This window comes from Odocoileus virginianus, chromosome 20 (genome assembly GCF_023699985.2).
Source record: "Odocoileus virginianus isolate 20LAN1187 ecotype Illinois chromosome 20, Ovbor_1.2, whole genome shotgun sequence".
In the NCBI taxonomy this organism is placed as follows: domain Eukaryota; kingdom Metazoa; phylum Chordata; class Mammalia; order Artiodactyla; family Cervidae; genus Odocoileus; species Odocoileus virginianus.
In genome coordinates, this window is record NC_069693.1 from 3,602,628 (window position 1) to 3,623,940 (window position 21,313).

Here is a 21,313-nt window from a genome sequence, read left to right on the forward strand (position 1 = left end):
GCTCTCGGGTCTTGGACAGACTGTGTTATAGCTCTCAGATCTCGAATGGACCATGTTATAGCTCTTAGAGAAATCAGTGTTACAGCTCTATTTTATTTAGAAAATAACAGGAAAATCCATCTTCGAGGTGTGAGGGCATGTCGACCCAAAGACGCAGAGAGAAGAGCACGGGAGAGCTTTGGCTCCTCTTTTTATATGCTTCTCTCTCCCTGGGCCTGTCCTATGTAAATTGGGCCAGCCAGGATTGCTGTGTGTTTTACCTGAGATTCTCACCGCGGTTCTTGGACCTTTCTTTGTTCTATTTTTGCGGGCTTTTCCCTTCCAGGTCTTTTAGCCACCGCCATTCTGGACTCCTTTTCCCTATTCTAACTACCTAACAGATACAAAAGGGTTAGCAGTTCAGGTGGCTTTGGGGATATGTAGTCCTTAAATCCCACACTTCCCATTCAATCTATACACCCACCTTCTTCTCCAGGCAGCTTGGATGGTGTGGATGTTGTTAGGGTGTCTTCAGTTATGTGTGTCTCTGTACCTGTGCACAACTGTGATGCGTGTATTTGTGGTCGTGTCTGTAGCCGGGTGTATGCTGTTTTTGGAAGCTTGTGTTCATTGTGTCTGTAAGCTGTGATGTAAATATGTCTATAGTTTTATGATTTTTATTTACGAGAGACACAAGTTGGAGTATCTGCTAAACCCACACAACCTACTATGGGACATGCTCCCACCGTTAAGTTTTGTTAGCAATCTTTAGGGTGACTGCTGCATTTAAACTTGAACCTCTGTTTAACAAATTCTATTCTACTACAATGGGTAAGAATTCCAGCTCTGGTTTAGGCATTCCTGGACTTGATCTTGTCTCTTGACACTTCCAACTGTGGAGTCTGATCTAGGACCTAGGCTTACTCTCTTCATTTCTGCCTCCAGGAGCTGTTGTGATGGTGTACCTGGCCTGTCTCATAGGTAGACGTGGACTCTGTACAGGCATTTTTATATTTTACTCATTACAATTTTCTGCCCTTCTCTTTTCCATGGTGAAGGTTTTTTTTCACTTCTCAAGCCTGCTGTTTTCTCTCAATGCTAGCACTGGAATGTTGATGCTTAACCTCCTCACAGCTGGTGAAAATAGCCTTGGAAAGATAACATGTTCCCTTTTTCCCTGCAAGAGGCAGAAAAACGGACCTCATAAAGATGGTTCAGATAAAGGGATGCAAGAGGACATTCACAAAGTATCAAGTTGACTCCTCTATTCTGTGAGAAAACAGGGGTAAGCATAGTAGAAGTCAGTTCTAATTTCTATTTTAACTGTCCTTGAAAGAGTTATTTGCACAAAGGAACCTTTTACGTTTAAGATAGAATTATGTTGTTAGGACATCCCTGGTGGTCCATGCTCCCCGTGAAGGGGACATGGGTTCGATCCCTGGTCGGGGAACTAAGATCCCACATACAGCAAGTACTGAGAAGGCAAACAGCTAGAGAAGCCCACACGGCAATGAAGAGCTGGAACAGCCAAAATAAATATCGATTAACTAATTGTTAAAGAGAGAGAGAATTATATTGCGAAAGGCACCCGATGGCTGACCTGCTGTGACTTTCAACACACGAAAATATCCGCTGTGTCCTCAAACTCATGCCAACAGGCTTTGAAATTGACAACCATCTCAAGAACGGCATCTTCCCAAAGGTTATCCAAGGACACAGGCCCAGAAAGAAGGCCCTCCCCCTTGCAGTGTCAGGGACCACGGTGCTTATAAAAAACGGATTTTACCCAAAATCTAGAACCAGGTTTCCAGATTTTCTGGATCTGAACCTGAGATCTCTGCTCTGCCCCAGTGACTTCACTGTGCTGCTGTCCCTCCTCTTCCCCACGTGGGAGGTTTGTTTCTAAATGACCAGTAGCACAAGGCCCTGTTCCATCTCTACCACCATGGGCTAGCTAGAGAGGGAGAGCTCATCTTTGCATTTATATAATGTCAAACCACCCGGAGACACACCCAAGCCGGACAGCTGATCTGCCTCCCAAACACCCTGGGCTTTCGTCGGACGGGAGCCTGGGAGTGTGTTCCAGACAGGGGGACTCTATATGTGGGTGGCGGGAGACTGGGTCGGAGACTGACAGCTGCCTGCCCATCACTACTGCGTCCTTCCTCAAAAACAAGAAGCCTGCTTTTGTTTGGAGCAGCAAAGCACCCAGGTGGCTCCAGAACCAGCGGGAGACCTAGTCATCTTCGCAGTCAGGGGCAGCGATAAGATTTAAGTGAGCACGACTGGGGTGGGGGGAGGGAAGCCATCCAGGAAAGCTTTGGAAAGCGGTTTGATTCGGCCAAGAGGTTTACCTTTCTGGCTTCTCCTCTTCTCCTGCCTTCCTTCTGGGAAGCAGATGGGATGGCGCAGAGCTCCAGAAATCATCTCGGGACCAGTCTGCGACCTCACAGGGGGAAGCCAAGCAGGAAGGCAGGCGGCACCTCAGTACCTGATGGCAGGCTTGTTGGTTTTTTTAGGTTTATCCACTTTTGGATTTCCGTTTTGTTTTGTTTTTTTTTTTCTCCAAGAACCATATGTAGTGCTTTTATTTATTTTTTAGCCATTTAAAAAAATTGAAGTATAGTTAACTTACAATGTTGTGTTAGTTTCAGGTGTAGAGCAAAGTGACCCAATTTTATATATATATATTCTTTTTCAGATTCTTTTCCCTTATAGGTTATTAGTTTGTTTTTTTGGTTGTTGTTTTTTTTTTTTGGCTGCATCGTGTGGCTTTTGGGATCATAGTTCCCCAACCAGGGACTGAACCCAAGACCCTGGCAGTGGAAGCCCAGAGTCCTAACTACTGGACTGCCCTACTACAATGAGTTCCCTGTGTTCTACAGCAGGTCCTTGTTCGTTATCTATTTTACATATATTAATAGTAATGTGATCAGAGGGGTTTTTTTTTTTTAGTCTGTTTACAAGGTTGTAATGCCAGAACACTCTCATCGCCCCCGGAAGAAGCACCATTCCTTTTAGCCATTACCCTCCCCCACTCCTTTCTTCCCCTGCGTCCCTGTAGACCACCTCTACTCCCTGCCTCTGTGGATTTGCCTTCTAGAAATTTCGCATCAAGGGGATCTCGCAATGTGTGGCCATCTGCATCTGGCTTCCTTCATTCTGATTTGCGGACTCATCTACACTGAAGCCTGTGTCAGAGCCTCATTCCTCTCTACAACTGAATAGTATTTCCTCGCATCCGTTCACCGGTGGATGGACGTTTGGGTTGTTTTCCCCTCTTGGGGATCCTGAGCTACGCTGCTGCTGAGATTCCTGTACACGTGTTCGCGAGAATACATCTTTTCCCTTCTCTTGGGGCAGAATTGCTAGGGCCTATGGCTCAGCGGTAAAGATTCCACCTAACAATGCAGGAGACGCGGGTTTGATCCCCGGGTCGGGAAGATCCCCTGGAGAAGGAAATGGCAACCCACTTCAGTGTTCTCGCCTGGAGAATCCCATGGACAGAGAAGCCTGGCGGGCTACAGTCCACGGGGTCACAAAGACTCGGACACAACTGAGCAACTAAACAACAAATGGTAATGCTGTGGTTCACTGTTTAAAGACCTGCCAGACTCCTTTCCAGAGCGGTCGCACCGTTTTGCACGACCACCAGCTGTGGGTGAGGGGTCAGCCTTACACAAGGTCCTCAGGACTGTTGAGAGGATTCCCCCAGCAGCTGTGAGCTGGTGGCCTCCCCATGACCAGCTGCGCGTTCATAACAACACAGAACTCGGGCACTTGCGGCAGGGCGAGCATTTATTTCAAGGCCCTGATGGACGCACACGCCAAGGGCTCCCAGGTGCCTCGAGGGGGCGGGGGCGCTGTGCCCAGCTCCTCACTTCCAGCGGCCTCCGACGCGGCCCTTCCCGGCCCCCTTCCGGCTGGAGGAGGAGGAGGAGGGGTGTCAGGATGGAGCGCCTCCCCACCCACCTCCGAGATGGGCCCCGCCCTCCCCGCCACGGGAAGAGGCCCGCCACTGCCTGCTCGCGGAGGGTTCGCTGCCTGGGGTGGCGCGATTAGCGGTCTCCGGCCCACCGACGGGCGGGAGGTGATATCCCTGGGCCAGCTCAGGATGTTCACTTGGGCGCTGATAAATGGTTAGGGATACAGAGCTGGGGGCAGGAAGGGGAGAGTGACCGAGCGAGGGCCGGGGAGGCTGGGAGGGAAGAGAAAGACGGAGACTGAGGCGAGAGAAGATGGAGAGAGGGAGGGAAGGGGAGTGGGAGACAGCAAGAAACACAGCAAAAGCCGCGCTTCTCGACGTCAGCACCAGTGGCATTTGGGGGCCGTCCTGAGCATCCCAGGACGCTGAACAGGAGCCCTGAGCTCCACCCAGCAGGGGCCACTAGGACCCCCTCCCCAAACCTGATGTCCTCTGGGTCGGGTAGGCGGGGAGATCACCACCCACCATCCGGAGGACCAGTGATTTAGAGGGACATAGAAAGGGGATTGAGACCCCAGAAGAGAACTGGAGATGGGGAGAAAAGGACAGGTTACGAGAACGTTCCAGAGAAAGAGGGATGGAGACAGAGCCCCCAAGAAAGGGTGGTCGGGACTGAAACTGAGTCGGGGCAGCAAGGTGTGGGGCCCAGGCTCCGTTCACACTTACAACTTCTGGGCGTGGCTGATGCGGTTGTACAGGACGTTGATCTGCGGAGACCGGAGGGAGGTGTTGGCAGAGCTAGAGGGAGAGGCGCCCCCTGCCCCGACCCAACCCAAGCCAGGCCCCCAGCCCCCAGCCCCAGCCTGGCCTGGCCCAGCCTCCAGCACCCAGCCCCAGCCCGGCCCAGCCTCTAGCAAACACGGGTCTCACCTCATATTTCTGCTGCTTCAGCTTCGCCATCAGGTCAAACTTCTCTGACTCCAGTTGGTGGATCCAGTCCGACAGTTCCTGGGCCTTCTCCCTGGCCAGGCAGAAGGACTGTCAGGGAAGGCAGCCAGGCCGGGCCCAGGCCCAGAGGGGCTGAGGGAACCCTTTGAGTTCGGCTTTACTGGTGCCATTGTGTTAATAATTTGGGGCCCTTTCGTTACTATGCAAAGCGGATGGCAGCAAGGGGTCTTTAAATCTCTGGCCCGGTCCTGGAGTCAGAAAGCCTAGGTTCAAACACCAGCTCTGGCATTCTCTGGCTTGTGACTATGGCCAAGTGACTCCCCTGAGGATCCTGTTTCCCTCTCCAGAAAAATGCAGAAAGAAAATGGTGAAGAAGTTATGGGTTGTCCCCTCCATACCCCTTCTCCCTTTCTTCCTTAGAACTTTTTGTGGTAGGCTCCGCCACTACTCTCCCCAATCTCCCTTGCAGGTAGGGCGGCCAGTGGGATGAAAGTAGGTCACTGAGTGGAGCTTCCAGGTAAGCCTTTGTGGGTCTTGCCTTGCAGTTTCTTTCTGCTGCTTGGATGTGCTGGCTGGAGCACCAGCAGCCACATTTGACCATGAGGTGATTTGGACGATGGAAATGTTGGAGTAAAAGTAGTGGAGAGGAAAAATAGGAGTCTGAGTCTTTAATCATTTTGTAGAATTGCCATACCAGCTGTGGACTACAGATTCCTTCTATGTAAGGAAACAAACCTCTATGTTTGAGGCTGCTATAGTCGGATTTCAATTATTAGAGGCGAAACTTATTCTGAACTGACAAAAAAACTACTGCCTTGAGCCATTAGAGGATGAGAGAACAGGTATAAAGTACCTGGCACATAGTAAATAGTTGATAAAGCTAGTTGTTATTATTCTTTCAATTCTTACTAGTATTCTGTGTTTTCTTTTTCCAGTTAATGGTTTTCTTTTGCCAGCTAATGGTTTTCAAATGCTCTCTCTTCTGTGCTGTATTTTATTTTAAATTTTTATAGACCATCATATGATCTCTATTGAATAAATAAAACTTAAGTAACTTGAGATCCTCCAAAATTATCAGTGGACCCAAACGATGAGCAGACGTGTGGTGTAGGGTGGAGAGAGGAGGAAAAGGAACGTTAGAGACATACTATTTAGTCCAGGCCCTGTGATAATGTTTCCTGGGAGGGAGGGGGCTGGAGCCAACTCTGAATATCCATCCCCCAACTCTGAGCGCAGGGTCCTCATGCTGGGGTTTGAAATCAGCATCCTGGGAGCTTTCACACCATGGAAATGAGCAAATGCTAAGATGTGGACTTTTAGCCTCTGGAGATCCACTTGGGAAGCATTTACCATCATGCCCCTTCGTAAATACGTGAAGAAGAACACAGACTACCACACCAGACTTCCTGGGTTCCAATCCCCACTCTTGTGTCTGCAAGCTGTGCAACCCTGGAAAGGTTCCTTAACCTCTCTGTGCCTTTTTTCATTTGTTGGTTTTTTTAATGTTCTGGTGTGTTATCTCTAACAGGGTGATAATAGTATAATGGTATCTCCCGCACGGAGCTGCAAGCCCTCCATACTGGGCTCCTGCTCACTGACCTTTTGCTGCTCCGTGATGTAGACTCATCACAGCCTCCTTTTACCAGTGAGGAAAGCAAGGCTCAGAGGAGGTGACAACGTGCCTAAGATCACACAGCTTAAGCGGTGGAGCTGGCACTGAGCCCCTGCAGGCGGTCTCAGGTGTTGAGCTCCAAGTCCCCTCACCGCGCCGCCTCTGGGGTGGTGGGTGTTTCTGACTCTAAGGGCCGTGCCTGGGCCCCTAAGACACAGAGGAGGCCCCCGAGGGAAGACCCTCCCCAGCCTTCCCTCTGGGGGCTTATCCTGAGAGGCAGGCTGTGCCCATAGTGAGCTGTGAAGGGAGAGACAGGGGTCCGTCCGGAAGAGATTTGCCTGGGAAATTGTGGCCAGCATGTCTGGCTTTAACTTGGGCAGGAGATGGAGCCCGTTTGGGATTCCCGAGGGACATCATCAGAACAACAGGATCGCCTCCATGTTGGTCAGCCCTGTGCTCTGGTTTCCTATCATCTCCCAGGCTCTACACGTCTTGGCACCAAAAACATAGGCCCTGCATCAGTGACCCTCCACAGGGGAGTGGCCCAGAGAGGGGGAGACCCTCGCACAAAGTCACACAGCACCGGGGTCTCCTCCCTCTCAGACCTGGGCCAGGGGTCGCCCCATCTGCCTCTCTGACACCCGGGCCCCTCCCGCGTACCGGAGCTGTTCTTCTCCCATGTGGTCGATGTTCAGAGGCTTCTTCCGTTCAGACAGGATACGCAGTTTCATCTCCCGCCCCGTCTGACGCTTCCCTCGCTTCTGTTCTGCCTGAGGGTGGGCAGGGGGCACCATGAGGTGGGGGTGGCTCCCCAGCCCCTCCCTGCTCAGACCCGGGGGTCCAGACCCCATCCCCTCCTCCCTCAGACCGGGGTGTCCAGGCCCCTCCACCCCTGCTCCCTCAGACCGGGGTGTCCAGACCCCATCCCCTCCTCCCTCAGACCGGGGTGTCCAGCCCCCGCCACTCCGCTCTCAGACCCGGGGATCCAAGCCCCTGGCCCCTCCTCCCTCAGACCCGGGGGTCCAAGCCCCTGGCCCCTCCCCCCTCAGACCTGGGGGTCCAGACCCCATCCCCTCCTCCCTCAGACCGGGGTGTCCAGGCCCCCGCCCCTCCGCCCTCAGACCCGGGGATCCAAGCCCCTGGCCCCTCCTCCCTCAGACCCGGGGGTCCAAGCCCCTGGCCCCTCCCCCCTCAGACCTGGGGGTCCAGACCCCATCCCCTCCTCCCTCAGACCGGGGTGTCCAGCCCCCGCCCCTCATCCCTCAGACCCAGGGGTCCAGGCCCCGCCCCTCCCCCCTCAGACCCGGGGGTCCAGGCCCCATCCCCTCCGCCCTCAGACCCCAGTTGCCTCCCTGGGAGCCCAGACCTCAGGCCCCAGCAGGCTGAACTCACCTTGACCAGGTAACCCCCAAAATGGGCGCCCATGTTGGACAGAACCTTCTTCTTCTTGGCGTCATCCTCGGCCCGCTTCTTGGCCTCCTCCTCTTCCTTCCGCATCTTCTCCTCCTGTGGGAAGAACAGGGTTCACCCCTCGGCCTCCCCCACCCCCCTGGACTGAGCCGGGAGGGCGCCTGACGGGCGTGGGGGAGGTGGATTCTGCAATGAGTGAATCAGGGTCAATCAGACTCAAGCGTGAGAAAGTGAGTGTGAGCTGCTTCAGTCGTGTCCGACTCTCTGCGACCCCATGGACTGTAGCCCTCCAGGCTCCTCTGTCCATGGGATTCTCCAGGCAAGAACACTGGATGGGTTGCCATTCTCTTCTCCAGGGGATCTTCCCGACCCAGGGATCAAACCCCAGCCTCCTGCATTGTAGGTAGATTCTTTACCGTCTGAGCTGCCAGGGAAGCTCAGGAGAGACATGGTCAATATCAGAACAGACAAGGATGAAAATACTTCCTCCTGGCCCTTCCAGGCCTGGGTGTGTGACCACCAGCCAGTCCTTCGTCATCTCTGAGCCTTAATATGCTGCCCCCACCCCCAGGAAAACTTAAGCTGGGTGGGAGGGATATGCTTGCTTTTCTCTGCATGCTCCAGCCTGCAACGGCCAGTGGCGATCTGTTGTGTGACCTCCGTGTAGGTACCTGCTCTCTGAAACTTACTCTCCTCTAGTATCACGAGAGAATGACTTTCCTCAGAGGGACAAAGAGGGTAACTGGTCATGGGAGTTGGGGGTGGGGGCAGAGTCAAGAGGCTCTTGGCCTTGAGCCTGAGGAAGGGACTCCAGAAAGCCTTCACTGAGGCGTGACTACATCTGGAAAGTCTGCGTTGTGTGTTCCAAAATTAGACGTTCACCCCGACCAAAGCCCACTCCCCACTGGAGGGGCAGGCAAGGTGGGCATGATGGTGCAGGGCTTGCCCATAATTCCCCACCTGAATGTGCTTCCTCTCACTGCTGTAATCTGCAAACATAGTGGCTTAAAGCAATGTCAGTTTATCATCTTGTATTTCTGCAGGTCGGGAGTCTGCAGCAGGTCTGCAGGGCTAAGTCAAGGGGCACACAGCCTCCTTCTGGAGGAGTGAGCGGAGAGTCACCCCCTTCCCTTTTCCAGCTTCTCAGGGCTGCCTGCATCCCTTGGCTCAGGTCCCCTTCCTCCATCTGCAAAGGTCCCTGTGTAAGGACCTTGAGATAATGCTGGGCTCACCCAGAAAATCCAGGAGGATCTCGCCATCTCTGGATCCTTAATGTAATCAACTCTGCAAAGTCCCTTTCCTCGTGTAGGGTCCCACATTCATAGTCTCTGAGAATCCAGAAGCAGACATCTTTGGGAGACCAGTCCTTTGCCTACCACACCACCCAATTCCTGTTCTTTAAAAATAGTTTAAGGGATTTCCCTGGTGGTCCAGTGGCTAAGAATCTGCACTTCCACTGCAGGAGGCACGGGTTCGACCCCTGGGACTAAGATCCCACATGCTTCGAGGTGCAGCCAAAAAAAAAAAAAAAACAATGAATTGAGTGAGTCATGCCTGATTTCAAGTCAGGTCATGTTTCCAAGGCCAAAAGCATTGGGAGAGTTCTACTCACTCTCTCCCAACCAGCCAGTGGTTCATTCCACAATGGCAGGTAAACAGTCTGAAAACATCCTAGGATTTGTGCCAGAGACAAAGAGGAGTTTAAGCCAGACCTGCAGCTGGACATTGGTCACTCCTGCCTAAGATTGATGGGAGTCAGGATTTTCAGGGCTCAGACCAGGAACATGCTAGGCACCCTCCTGAACACATTTTCCACATAAATATAGGCCAAAGGATGGACAGAGAAAAGCTGGGTCTTTGTGATAGTATTTAAGTCCCTTGATCCAGCCTTGCCTGAAGCAGGCACTGCCTTAGGCAATTTAGTTATATGAGCCAATAAAACTCTCTTTTCGCTAAATTCAGTTGGGGTTGGGGTTTCCCTCCCTTCCAACAGCAAGATCCATGGATAATACGCATGCGGACTTTCTTGGGGTCACAGAGATCATGAATGGAAAACCGTCCCGGGAGGAGGGGAGGCAAGGAGGAGGGGAGGCACCCACCGCCAGTTTGGCCTGACGCTCGCGCTCCTTCTCAGTTCTGAAGCGCTGTTGCTCGGCTCTCTCGGCCCGGCGCCGCTCCTGGAGGAGACAGAGGGCTGAGCGGGTGCAGGGACCACCACGCACTCCCTTATCCCTTCCCAGGTCAGGTCAGGAGTGGAGACGAGCATCAACTTCGGTGCGATCCGGAAAGTTTCAGCCTTGAGTCTGCACTGGATGGCGACCGTGCTCCGTATATCCCAGGACCCAGAGGCTGGGAGGCGCGGGGCGAACTGGGGCAACCGCACCGCCCTCCACTCACGATGCGCTCTTTCAGCGCCACCAGCTCCTCTTCCTCTTTCTTCCGCTGCTCAAAGTGGACGTCGATGAGCGTCTGCAGCTCCAGCAGGTCCTTTTCCATGCGCTTCCGGTGGATGTCCTGGGGGGACGAAGGGCGGGAGCCTGGTCATCCCCAGGGGGTACCCCGAGAAGGCGCCAGCCCCTCAGCACCTCTGAGAAGCGTCAAGAGGGGCACCCCTTGACCGCAAGAGTTGGTGGGTTGACCGTCCGCTGGGACAGATGGCTGCCGTTCGCTCGATGTCCAGCAGATGGCAGCGAACACCGGGCTCTAACCCTAGGGGGCCGCGAGGACGCAATTCCAGGAGGGTAAAAAAGCAAGCACACAAAAGGAAAAAGACAAAAAAAAAAAAAGAAGAAGAAGAAGAAAGAAAGAAGAAGAAGGGAGGGGCGCCGCTTCCTAATTCTCGCCCTAAGGGCTAGCAGCCCCGCCCGGGATGGGGCGTCCGTTACTCACATCGAAGTCCACGCGCTCCCCCTCTGGGATCTTTGGCGGGATCAGAGGAGGTACCACGGGTCGGCTGCGAGAACAGAAGAGGAGAAACGCTGAGTGCCCTGACCTTCCCGCGGGGCAGCATCAGCCTCACGTGGGTCCTGAGCGCCGGTCCGCATCGGACGGGCTGCGGTGAGATGCAGGCCCTGATTCCACAGACACGGTGGAACCAAAGAATGTAAAATGTTTCACTAAGGACGTTAATATGGCCTAGTGTCCCAACGATGCGATTTCGGGTACAACGGGTTGAGTAAAATATGCTATTGGGATTCATTTTACCCATTTTACTCTTTTTAAATGTAGCTAGCAAAAAAAAAAGAATAATGATTCAGTTACATATGTGGCTTGCATTGTATTTGTACTGGGTGGTGCGGCTATGAGGGGCTGCCCTTGATTTCCAGCCCCAGGGTCCTCCCATTTCTTAGAATTTTCTTTCTTTATTAATTTTTTAAATTTATTTTTTTAGCTGCATGGTGCAGCATATGGGTCAATTCCCTGCTTAAGATTTGAACCCAAGCCCCCTGCACTGGGAGGGCAGAATCTTAACCCTCAGACCACCAGGGAAATGCCCTCTTCTTTGATTTCTGAGACAGTGCCTCCTCCTGACTCGCTTCCTATTTCTCTGCCTGTCCCATCTCTGTCCTTTTGTCCCCTGGTGGGAGTTTTGCCCTTTGATTCATTTGATTCATTCACAGGTCAGTCATTCATTCCTGTGACTTCAGTTGCCATCATTTACTGAGGATTCGCCTCTGTCTCGAGGAGACTCTCAAACCTCAGACACCAGTGAACAGATGCCTCCTGAACATTTCCTGTCTTTGCGCAAACCCTGCCCCAACTGAGCTCATCAACCTGGGGTTCTTGGGACTTCCCTGGAAGCCCGGTGCTTAAGACCCTGTGCTCCCACTGCAGGAGGTGTGGGTTCCATCCCTGGTCTCAGAGTCAAGAGCCCACATGCCATGTGCCATGGCAGAACAACACCGAACCCTGGGGGTCTCTCAGTCGGTGGACCCTTTCTACCCTCAGCCCTCTGCCCCAGCTTAGGCCTCACCTCACCCCACAGTTCCCTGGCCATGTCATGCACCCCAATGCCCCCGGGCACTTGCACATGCTGTTTGCCCTGCCTGCAATACCCTTCCCTTGATATACCACCCCACACCCGCCCCTGGGAACTTCCCTGCCCAAACAAGGCTTCCCTGACGCTGAAGCACACCTGTGCTTTCCTGTGCACCTGGCTCTCACCCAAGTCAACCCTGTGTCCCCTCTGCTCAGAACCCTCCGCAGGCTCCCCAGCACCCTGGCCTCCGTGGCCCCACCCCTCTATAGCCACACTGAAATTCACACCCTGTGCGCACAGGCCCCAAGGATTTCCACTTCTTCTGCTCGAATGGCTGCCTCCTTGCATCTCTAAGCTTTGGGTTTGTTTTGTTTGTTTTAGTTTTTAGCTGCACTTTACAGTATGTGGGATCTTAGTTCCCCAAGCAGGGATCAAACCCACACTCACTGCATTGGGGGCGTAGTCCTAAAACCACTGGACTGCCAGGGAAGTCCTGCATTGCCAAGCTTTGGTCCCAATATTACAGACTCCAGGGCTCCTCTCTCCCCTCCGTGAGCTCTCATGACTCCAGTGGTCTGCCTAGTTTGGATCCTCCTGTGTTTGCATCTGTCTCTGAAACACTGGACCTTGCACACACCACTCGCTTCCTCATCTACCATCTCCCTTATACCTCCTTCAGCTAGCAAACTGCTTCTCTCTCAGGCATCACCTCCCCTGGGATTCCTTGATTGCCTAGGGCAGAGATAGTCCCCTCCTCTGTGCTACCATGAGATTCCCTGGGTGGCTCAGCGGTAAAGGATCCACCTGCCAATGCAGCAGATGTAGGAGATGCGAATTCGACCCCTGGATCTGAAAGATCCCCTGGAGGAGGGCATGGCAACCCACTCCAGTATTCTTGCCTGGAATAATCCCATGGACAGAGGAGCCTGGTGGGCTATAGTCCATGGGGTCACAAACAGCAATCAAACAACTGTGCTACAGTAGTTGGATCTGGGTCTACTTTCACCAACAGGGCAGGCAGAGCCTGCCTCTCGCCAAACACCAAAGTGGAAAGTTCCACAGAAATGTTTGCGGAAATCACTGCCCTTTCCTGTGCTTCCGTTTCCCCACTCTCTTTCTCTGCCTCTCTTGCACCCTGTCTCTGGAGGTGGGGGATATATTTAAGGGGATGTGACAGGGACCCCCACCCTCCTAGGATCTCACCTTGGTTTGGGGCGCTCCTCTTCTGGTGAGGGGGATACAAAGAGATAATTAGCAAGAGTTCGTGGAGGGGTGGACATGACATATCCAAAGGAGCCCCCCCCCCAACCCCCAGCCGTGGTTCCCACCAGCCCAGTTCCCTTCTCCTGCAGCTCCAGGGGAGGGGTTGGGAGGTAAAAGAGGATAAGGGAAATCAGGGTGGCCTTTAGGAGGGAGAGGGTCACACGCATCAGATATACATTCAGAACTGGTGTGGGGGGTCCCCCTCCCCCATCGCTGGGAACCCAGGTGTCCAAACCTCCAGACCATAAGGAGACAAAACAAAAGCAACCCCCCGCCCCGCCCCTCGTCCTACAGACCCAGAGCTCCTACCCGCCTCCATCGAGGCCTAGCAGTGCAGGGAGGCCCCCAGCCCTCTCTTCGCTCGGTGACCAGGGGTCGTGTCCTCGGCCCCCTCGCCCGCCAGAGACACAGGAATCCAGACCCCCTCCCCCTCGACCATCGCTAGCCCCTACGGCAACCCAGGCCCCAACCTTTGAATGTATATGAAGGAGAAAAGTGAGGGACAGGCGAAGACGAGAGGGAGGGAGGGGTGCCTCTCCACAAACACCCAACCCTTCTGTGCGTGTCCCTCCAATCTGGGGAAGAAGGCTTGGGTGTCGGTCCCTTTAAGACGGAAGGGAACGGGTTAAAGCCTCCGCGAGGCTGGTTCCCTTCGCGGCCAGCAGAGGGCGCGAGCGCGCTCCGGGCTTAAAGGGCCGGGCCGGGTCGGGCGCGGGTTGGGGGGCGCGGAGCGGGTCCTCGCGGAGGTCGGGGCCCCGAGGCCCCGGGATCGCTCTCCGGAAGCGAAGCAGCCGCGGTTACCTCGCTCTGCCGCCGGCTCCGGCTCCTCGGGGGCTGGGAGGGGGCGCAGGAGAAGCGAGGGGGTGGGGGGCCGGGGAGGGGAGCGGCCGCGCGCAGACGAGGGGGGCGGGGAGGGGAGAGAGGGGAGAGGCTGTTAGAGGAGCTGAGGCTGAGCCCGCCCGGCCGCCCGCGCCCCGGCCGAGCGTCCCCGCCCCCGCCCCGGCCCCGGCCCTGCTATCCGGCTTCGACCTGCGGAGTGCGGCGCCTCACCTTCCTCCTCCTCCTCGGCGGCCTCCTCTTCTGCAAGGGGTGGGGGACAGAGGGCGCGGCATTAGGGGTCCCGGGGAGGCGTGGGGGCCCAGGGAGAACCGGGGTCGGGTCGAGTCCGATTCGAGACCGACAGGGGGGCACCTCGGGCCTCCGCGGCAAATGGACCCGAGAGCGCTTCCCACGCACGTGCTGTGCGAACCAGGAGCGCGGGCGTCGAGCGGGGTGGGCTAAGATGCCCGAAGGCGCCCCCAACCCCACCCCCCGCCAAGGTCAGCACGCGCCCCACTCACCTTCAGGCTGCTCCCTGAGGACCCGGGTGGGAAGGAAAGACGGAGGGAGAGAATTAGGAGCCTTGGAGGCGGGAGGGGTCTCCGCCACCCCAGGCCCCCAGCCCTCCCGCCGGCATCACTCACTCTTCATATTCCTGCTCTTCGGCGTCCGACATTCTGGGGTCCTGGTGTGACCTACAGACAGCAGAGAACAGGCCCCATTGGGTGCGGTTCAGAAGGACGGGTGGCTGGGGGCCTGGACCCCGGGGTCCGAGGGAGGAGGGCCCGGGGGACTGGACCCCTGGTCTGAGAGAGGAGGGGCTGGGGATCTGGACCCCCGGGTCTGAGGGAGGAGGGGCTGGGGGTCTGGTCCCCCGGGTCTGAGGGAGGAGGGGCTGGGGGTCTGGTCCCCCGGGTCTGAGGGAGGAGGGGCTGGGGATCTGGACCCCCGGGCCTGAGGGAGGAGGGCTTGGGGCCCCCAACTCCTCAACCTCCTGTTCCAGTGATCCGGGCACTGGGGGGTAAGGTGGGGCCGAGCCCCGGGCTGCAGCCCCGCCCCTCTCCACAGCTGTCTCCTTTTGTCTTATGACAAGTCCGTGGGAACCTGATCTGGGTCGGGATTAGGAGAAGGTATTTGGGAAGGGACAGTGGCCTGAAGACAATAGCTGTCCCGCCCCCAGGGTCTATTTTGGGGGGATGTCACATCGGGTGACACAGAGGACATTTCCTGAGAAGTATTTGAGGGCGGCGGGGGGGTTTCTGGGAGAATTAATCACCCCCACCGTCCTCTCCCACCCCCAGGGCCCCCTCCCCTTTGGCGGGTTATCTGCCCACCTGTCACCTCCTTTCACCTTCATCCATTGCCACAGAGGGGACAGGACACACAAGAGCAGCTTCTGTCCCCAGGCCTCACCCTGACCCCTAAATACTAAGACCCCCCCCCATATCTGAAATCCCCAAGGTGTCCAGATTGAGACCTCCCCAAACCCCAATACACACAGATCCTAACTGATGAATTCTGAAAACCAGCAAGTCCTGGTATCTCCAGATTCTGAGACCCCTCCCTCCAACTGTGGACCCTGCAGGTTGTGAGCCCAGACACCCTAAAATCTTGATCCCTTAGGTCTTGACCTAAATTCTGAAACCTCAAGATTATGAGACCCCAAAAATCTGTACACCCAAATTCAGAGGCCGATTGATGCTACACCCAATATGATACTACAAATTTTATCACCTCCAGCCATGAGGCCTCAGATTCTGTGACTTTAAGTCCTAAATTCGCAGACACTGATCCCCAGTCCTAACACCCAGACTGTCTGCCATCCAAGCTCAGGGACTCTCAATTTCTGAGATTCCCTTGGACTCACAGCTCCAAAGCCCTAAGGAGTTCTATTCTGGGATACCCAAAAGCTGGCACCCCTAGATTGTATAACCCCCCCAATTCTTCATACATTCCCCCCTCCATCCCCAGTCCCCAGAGCCTGGCCCCCTCAAATTCCCAGATCTGGCTCCATATGTCTCTTCCTCACCTCTCATGTCTCCCATCGCTCTGCCCCCTCCCCCGAGGACACCCCTGGAGATCGCGGGGGGCTGTTACCTGAGTCTGGGTCAGCAAAGGTGTGAGAGAGTGGTGGGAAGAAATCTTGCTGGGCAGGCTGAAGCACCCCGGTTTATAGCCAGAGGTTGAGCCCCGCCCCAGGGGGAGGGGAAGGAGGAGAGGATTCCTTTCCTCAAAGTCTCAGCCCAGCTCAGAGGTGGCCCTGCCCGCCCCTAGCCCCCCCGCCCCACCCCCGCTCTGGCTCCACTTTAGGGTTCCAGGCACTCCTGGCTGTTCCAAGGCCTCTCCCTCATCCCAAAAGCATTGTCCAGGAAGCCCGGGCTGGGCCAGGTCACCCTTGGGCTTCCCCCTCCCTGGCCCCGGCACCCTGTGCTCTTAAGTCGCTGGGCTCAGCCCTACAGCTGGCCCTTGGAGGAGGAGGGGTCCAAGGGAGATTTTATCCCTCCATGAAAGGGGTGCTTTCTCTCTGTCTCTGGGCATCCACCTCACATACACAGTTTCTTGTCTGTCTCTCCTCTGTCTCCGTGACTCTCCATCTGTGTTTGTCTGTGTGGGTCCGTCTCAGCTTCTCCCCACCTCTGTCTCCGTCGTCTTTCTGTGCCCCCTCCCCACCCCCATCCCTTTGTCTGCCACCAGGATTCCACTCTGGTGACAACAGGCGCTAAAGCAGGGCAGCAGGTGTGTGAGGGGGTGGGGGAGGGCGGTGTCAGACTCTGCGGGACCTCACCCCCCCCACCTCCATCTGACGCTGATCTTTTTTGGTATCCCCCTCCCATTTCCCAGGCGAGCCACGACCTTGAACTCTAGGGGTTCCTCACCCCTCTGGGCTTCTCAGTGCCTCTGTCTCCCTGTTTCTTAGGGGTTGACTCTGGGGCTCTCTTTCGCCTCTCTCCGCACCCCTGTGTCTCTGAATTCTTCACTCCGCCTGTCTGTCTGCCGGTTCTTCTCTCTGCATTTCTCTGGGTGTCTCTGCACATTGGCCTCTCTTAGCGTCTGTCTGTGGGTATCTTGTCCCCAGGTCTCCCTGTGCTTGTCTGTGACTCAGTTTCTGCCTTCTTCTTCTTTTTTAAATATCTATTTATATGACTGCCTTGAATAGTTGTGGCATGTGGGATCTAGTCCCCTGAACAGGGATTGAACCTGGGCCCTCTTCATTGAGGGTGCAGCGTGTTAGCCACTGGACCAGCAGGGAAGCCCCTTGTGTCTTTAGCTCTGTGTCTGTCTTTAACTTCCTAGCTCGTGTGTGTGTGTGTGTGTGTGTGTGTGTGTGTGTGTGTGTGTGGTCTCTTTGTGTCTCTGCCACTCTCTCCCCATTGGTCCTTATTTCTCTCTTCCTGGGTAAGCTCATCTGTCTCACTGTGTATATCTGTCTTTCTAGTCCCTCTTTCTGTGCACTTCTTCCTGTGAATCTCTGTTCCCTGTGCCTTTGGGTCTCTGCCTGCGTCTCTGGCCTGTGTCGCTCAGTCTGTCTGTGCCTCCGGGTATCTGTGTTTGGGCCTTGGTCGCCTTGGTCTCGGCACCTCTGTGCATTCCCACGTGGAGACCCACCTCTACTCCTGCTCTTCTCTGGTACCCCTCCTGTCCCAAGTTCTCCGCCTCTCACACCTAATCGCCCTCCCCACCCCCAGTAGTAGAGAAACAGCCACCCCCAGCTCAGAGAGAAGCTTTATTCCTCAGGGCCATCCTCGAGGCCAGGGTCAGGGCAGTGGCTAGTCAGCTCAGCCCTCAAACTTTTTCTTGCGGCCTTCCATTCCACTCAGCGCATCGATGTTCTTGCGCCAGTCTCCCACCTCTCGGTTTTCCTTGGTGGGGGGTGGGGGGGTGGGGAGGTAATGGGTCAGAGGTTAGCATGTCTTCCTGGTCTACAGACTCTCAGATATCCTCCACTTGCCCTCCCACCTGCTGGGTCACTTGTTCCAGATGCCCATTGCAGGGTCTGGTTCTGGAATACTTCTTGTCCCCTCAGACAATCCTTTCCAATATGCCCACTTCCTATCTGCACTCTGCACTTCCTGTCTCCCTCCTGCACTTCCTCTCTCACTCATGTACTTCCTGTCTCACTCCTGCACTTCCTATCTATCTCTCTCTTGGACTTCCTGTCTCCCTCATGCACTTCCTGTCACCCTCCTGCACTTCCTCTCTCACTCATGTACTTCCTGTCTGCCTCTTGGACTTCCTGTCTCCCTCATGCACTTCCTGATTCCTTGCCACTTCTATTCTCCCTGATGCACTTCCTGTCTTCCTCTTCTACATCCTGTCTTACTCTTGCATTTCCTGTACCCCTCCTAGACTTCTTGTGGAGGACCCTTACCAGATACTTCTCCCCACAATTCCACCTGTCACCACCCTCAGGCTGGGTCCTAGGATTGCTGCCCACTACTTCCTCCCCTAAGCACCCCCTTTCCTACTTCCTCCCCTAAGCACCCCCTTTCCTGGACCAAGCCACACTCACCTTCTCCGTGTCCTCCTTCTTCACCTGTTTGAGGTGGGCCCGCAGGTCTAAGGTCTCCTTAGCCCTGGCGCCCAGCAGTGCCTGCATCATGGCATCTGCAGAGATCCGCACTCTTCGCAGAGTGGGCCGCTTGAACTTGCCCCGAAGGTCAAAGATCTTCTGGTTCAGATCTGCGATCTGGGCGAAGCCATAACAGGAGGTGGAGACCCTCCTCCTCCTCCTCCTCCTTGCCTCACTCCTGTGCCCTACACTTCTCTCCTATCTCTAGCCAGGCTCTCCCTAGTTCAGGCCTCTACCACCCTCAGGATGAAATCCAAGCTCCCCATCCTGTAATTGGATCCCGATTTGCCTCAGCCTCGTCTCTGAAAACCACCAACACATCTCAGTCCAGCTACATGCATCTCACAGGTCCCTGGCCTACAGTTGAGCTAACTTACCAACACTTGAGGCTCCAGCCACAAATGTTCACAAACATATTTCTTGCTTTGTTCCCTCCTGGTTTTTGCATGTGCTGTTCCCTCTGCCTGGAACAGCATTCCCTGACCCTATTGTGCTCATCCTTCTGGCCCCTCCCTGCCAGGATCACAGAGTTGTCCTGGGTCTCCTGGTGTCTGCAGCTGTAAGCAGCTGCGAGGGGCCAGGCTGAGACCAGAGCCCGAGGCATCGCACCGTACCCTGAAGGGCCCCAGGCTGCCCAGTGCCTCCCACCTCTGTGATGTTCTTAGTGACTTTCGCCTCCACGTCGTATCTCTCCTCGTCCACCTTGTCCACGCGGGCGTGGAGCTGTCGGCACAAGTCCTGGTGGGGGAATGCGGTGTGTGTAGTGAGGAGAAACCCCGGGGGTTTGGACTCCTGGGTCTGAGGGAGGAGGGGCTGGGGACCTGGAGGAGCAGATTGAAGCCAGACCCTGGGGAACTTTAGAGTCAGAGGTTCTGAGAATCTGGAGTGGAGTTGGGCTGGAGGAACCAGTCTCTGGGTTTTGAGGTTGTAGGCAGCTGCGGGCCACATTTCTGAACTCCTAAGGGTGAGGATTGGCAAATTGGGCCCGAAGGTCCTGAGCAGAAGAGTGGGGACATCGTAAGTATACCCCTGAGTCCCAAGGGACGCAAGATCGGACACTAGGAACCTGCGACCCCGGGCTGGGCCGGAGTCCCTGATGAGAACCGGTACCTGGAGCTCCTCGAAGCCCAGCCCGGCCAACTCCAGGGGCTGGCACCGTGTGCTCAGAGCGCGCCCCTTCTCTCCTCGCCGTTCCTCGGCCTCCCGTTCCAGTTCCTGCTTCGCAATCTGCAGCATCAGGGTCTGGGGATGGGGTGCCGGGAACCGCGGCCCAGCATTGGGATGAGGACGCTGCGGCGTAGTCACCCTCACCGGGCCCCGCCCTCTAATCCCAGGCCGGCTTCCAGAGACCTGCCCCCTCCAGGTTGATGTCCATCATTCCCGGGCCCCACCTCTCCCTGGCAGGGCCACCCCTCCGCCAAACTTACCAAGCCCCGCCCACTCGCTCACCCTAAGCCCCACACCAACGTTCAAGCCCCGCCCCCTGAAAAACACCTAGGCTTTCCCCGGGCTCATCCGCACCTTCAGCTGCAGTTTCCTCGAAGCGGAGATCTTAGACTTTTTCTGCCAGGGTAAGACAGCAAGGAAGGATGAGGGAGGAAGATCCGAAGAAGGACGGCGGGCAGAGCATCAGAAACCCCGCCCCCTCAAGTCAGGTCCCTCCTCCAACTCCAGCCCTTGGGGAAGCCACGCCCCTCATCCCCATCCACCAATCTGGAGTCTGTAGCTAGGCGCCGCCCACCGTCTCTAAGCGATCTCAGGTCCAGAGGCTGTGGGACTCCGCCCACAGGCAAGCTCGCACCAATCAGACGCCGGCCCTCAGCTAAGGCCGTCCCATGAAGGCCTTCCTCATCTTGGGCTCCGCCGGGGACCAAAGTACCAGGAGGGCCCTGGCTCCGCCCCTTCTCCCCAGGACGCCGGTGCCCTAAGAACCCGAATCCGGACCCTGCGAGGCCCCCGACCGGCCCCGCGCACCCGCTGGCCCCCGACCTCACCTTGGCGTGCGGCTCCGTGGCGTAGGCGCGATAGTTGGCTGACGAGCGGCGTCGGACAGGAGGGGGCGCGGGGACCGTGTCCCCCGCCTGGGGTTGGGGGAACAGAGCTGAGTCACCACGGGGACCCCCTCTGCGTGCCGCCTTCCAGGGCTGCAGTCTCTCTCCCCAGAGCCCTCCCCGCAGCCCCGTCCCGGGCACAAGGGGTCAGCCCACGCCCGCTCTCACCGTCCTGCCGCCGCTCCTGGAGGGAGAGAAACCAGGAAAGGGGGTTCCTGGTGGGCCTGGGTCCTGGCTAGTCCGTGTCCCAAGGGACCCCATAGTCCCTTCTGACCGCAGAGCCGGCCCACCAGCTCCCCATTCTCGGTTCCTAGGGGTTGGAGTCGCAGACTCTCACCTCACTCCGACACCCGGGGTTCCTGTCCTTACCTCCCTTCTCAGACCGGAGTCCAGGCTCGCAGCTCTCACCCTTCACAGGGACCCAGGAAATAACACCCCACCCGCCTGCGGCCTCAGGAGCCCGGGTTACCAGTCCTCACTCACTGGTCCGCCATGCTGGGTCTCAGGCCAGGAGCTGAGGGAGGCCGAACACCGGGGGCAAGGAGCTCTTGGAGGGTCAGGGAGGGGGCGTCTGGAGTGACCTTGAAGGCCCCTGGGACTTCTGTCTCGTCCTGTCTGCTCAAACCTCACTGAGGACACTGAGATAAAGCGCGAAGTCGAAGACTAAATATACTGCTGCCCCCTCCTCCCCCTGCCCAGGATTCGAGATAAGGGCGCGCGTGATGGGTGGGGCGGGCCTTGCTCCAGCTGGATCACC

The 21,313-nt window shown here is 56.1% G+C and overlaps 2 protein-coding genes across 6 annotated transcripts; both read right to left on the bottom strand.

Moving 5' to 3' along the window:
- Window positions 1–3,759: 3,759 nt before the first annotated feature.
- On the bottom strand, window positions 3,760–14,474 carry TNNT1 (troponin T1, slow skeletal type). Of its 3 annotated transcripts, XM_070450318.1 has the most exons (12): window positions 14,457–14,474; window positions 14,167–14,196; window positions 13,918–13,950; window positions 13,057–13,078; window positions 10,764–10,827; window positions 10,272–10,388; window positions 9,974–10,051; window positions 7,857–7,970; window positions 7,125–7,234; window positions 4,835–4,925; window positions 4,631–4,671; window positions 3,760–3,902 (listed from the first exon to the last, which is right to left on the bottom strand). In XM_070450318.1, exons 6-12 carry the CDS (start codon window positions 10,368–10,370, stop codon window positions 3,857–3,859), a joined length of 579 nt encoding a protein of 192 aa, XP_070306419.1. In that variant the 5' UTR covers window positions 10,371–10,388; window positions 10,764–10,827; window positions 13,057–13,078; window positions 13,918–13,950; window positions 14,167–14,196; window positions 14,457–14,474; the 3' UTR covers window positions 3,760–3,856. The 3 variants fall into 3 exon arrangements, with proteins under 3 accessions (XP_070306419.1, XP_070306420.1, XP_070306418.1); XM_070450319.1 differs by lacking the exons at window positions 13,918–13,950; window positions 14,457–14,474; XM_070450317.1 differs by lacking the exons at window positions 13,918–13,950; window positions 14,167–14,196; window positions 14,457–14,474 and adding an exon at window positions 13,426–13,450.
- A 3,172-nt stretch (window positions 14,475–17,646) lies between these two features.
- TNNI3 (troponin I3, cardiac type) lies at window positions 17,647–21,207 on the bottom strand. Of its 3 annotated transcripts, XM_020889611.2 has the most exons (8): window positions 21,040–21,198; window positions 20,725–20,740; window positions 20,500–20,586; window positions 20,027–20,068; window positions 19,616–19,747; window positions 19,154–19,243; window positions 18,446–18,622; window positions 17,647–17,795 (listed from the first exon to the last, which is right to left on the bottom strand). In XM_020889611.2, exons 1-8 carry the CDS (start codon window positions 21,048–21,050, stop codon window positions 17,712–17,714), a joined length of 639 nt encoding a protein of 212 aa, XP_020745270.1. In that variant the 5' UTR covers window positions 21,051–21,198; the 3' UTR covers window positions 17,647–17,711. The 3 variants fall into 3 exon arrangements, with proteins under 3 accessions (XP_020745270.1, XP_070306424.1, XP_070306425.1); XM_070450323.1 differs by having other exon boundaries at window positions 20,725–21,199; XM_070450324.1 differs by lacking the exon at window positions 19,616–19,747 and having other exon boundaries at window positions 20,725–21,207.
- Window positions 21,208–21,313: the final 106 nt, after the last annotated feature.

Bases quoted from the DNA above. Each gene is read 5' to 3' on its own strand.
- TNNT1 (XM_070450317.1), bottom strand. The intron at 10,389-10,763 runs GTGAGTAACGGA...TCGTCCCCCCAG, and splicing joins GGGAGCGCGTGGACTTCGAT to GACATCCACCGGAAGCGCAT. The intron at 4,926-7,124 runs GTACGCGGGAGG...CTGCCTGGCCAG, and splicing joins ATGGGAGAAGAACAGCTCCG to GGAGAAGGCCCAGGAACTGT.
- TNNI3 (XM_070450323.1), bottom strand. From the start codon at position 20,817: ATGGGGTCCCTTGGGACACGGACTAGCCAGGACCCAGGCCCACCAGGA. The intron at 19,748-20,026 runs GTGCGGATGAGC...CCCCATCCCCAG, and splicing joins CGAGGAAACTGCAGCTGAAG to ACCCTGATGCTGCAGATTGC. The intron at 17,796-18,445 runs GTGAGTGTGGCT...CCCCCCACCAAG, and splicing joins AGAAGGAGGACACGGAGAAG to GAAAACCGAGAGGTGGGAGA.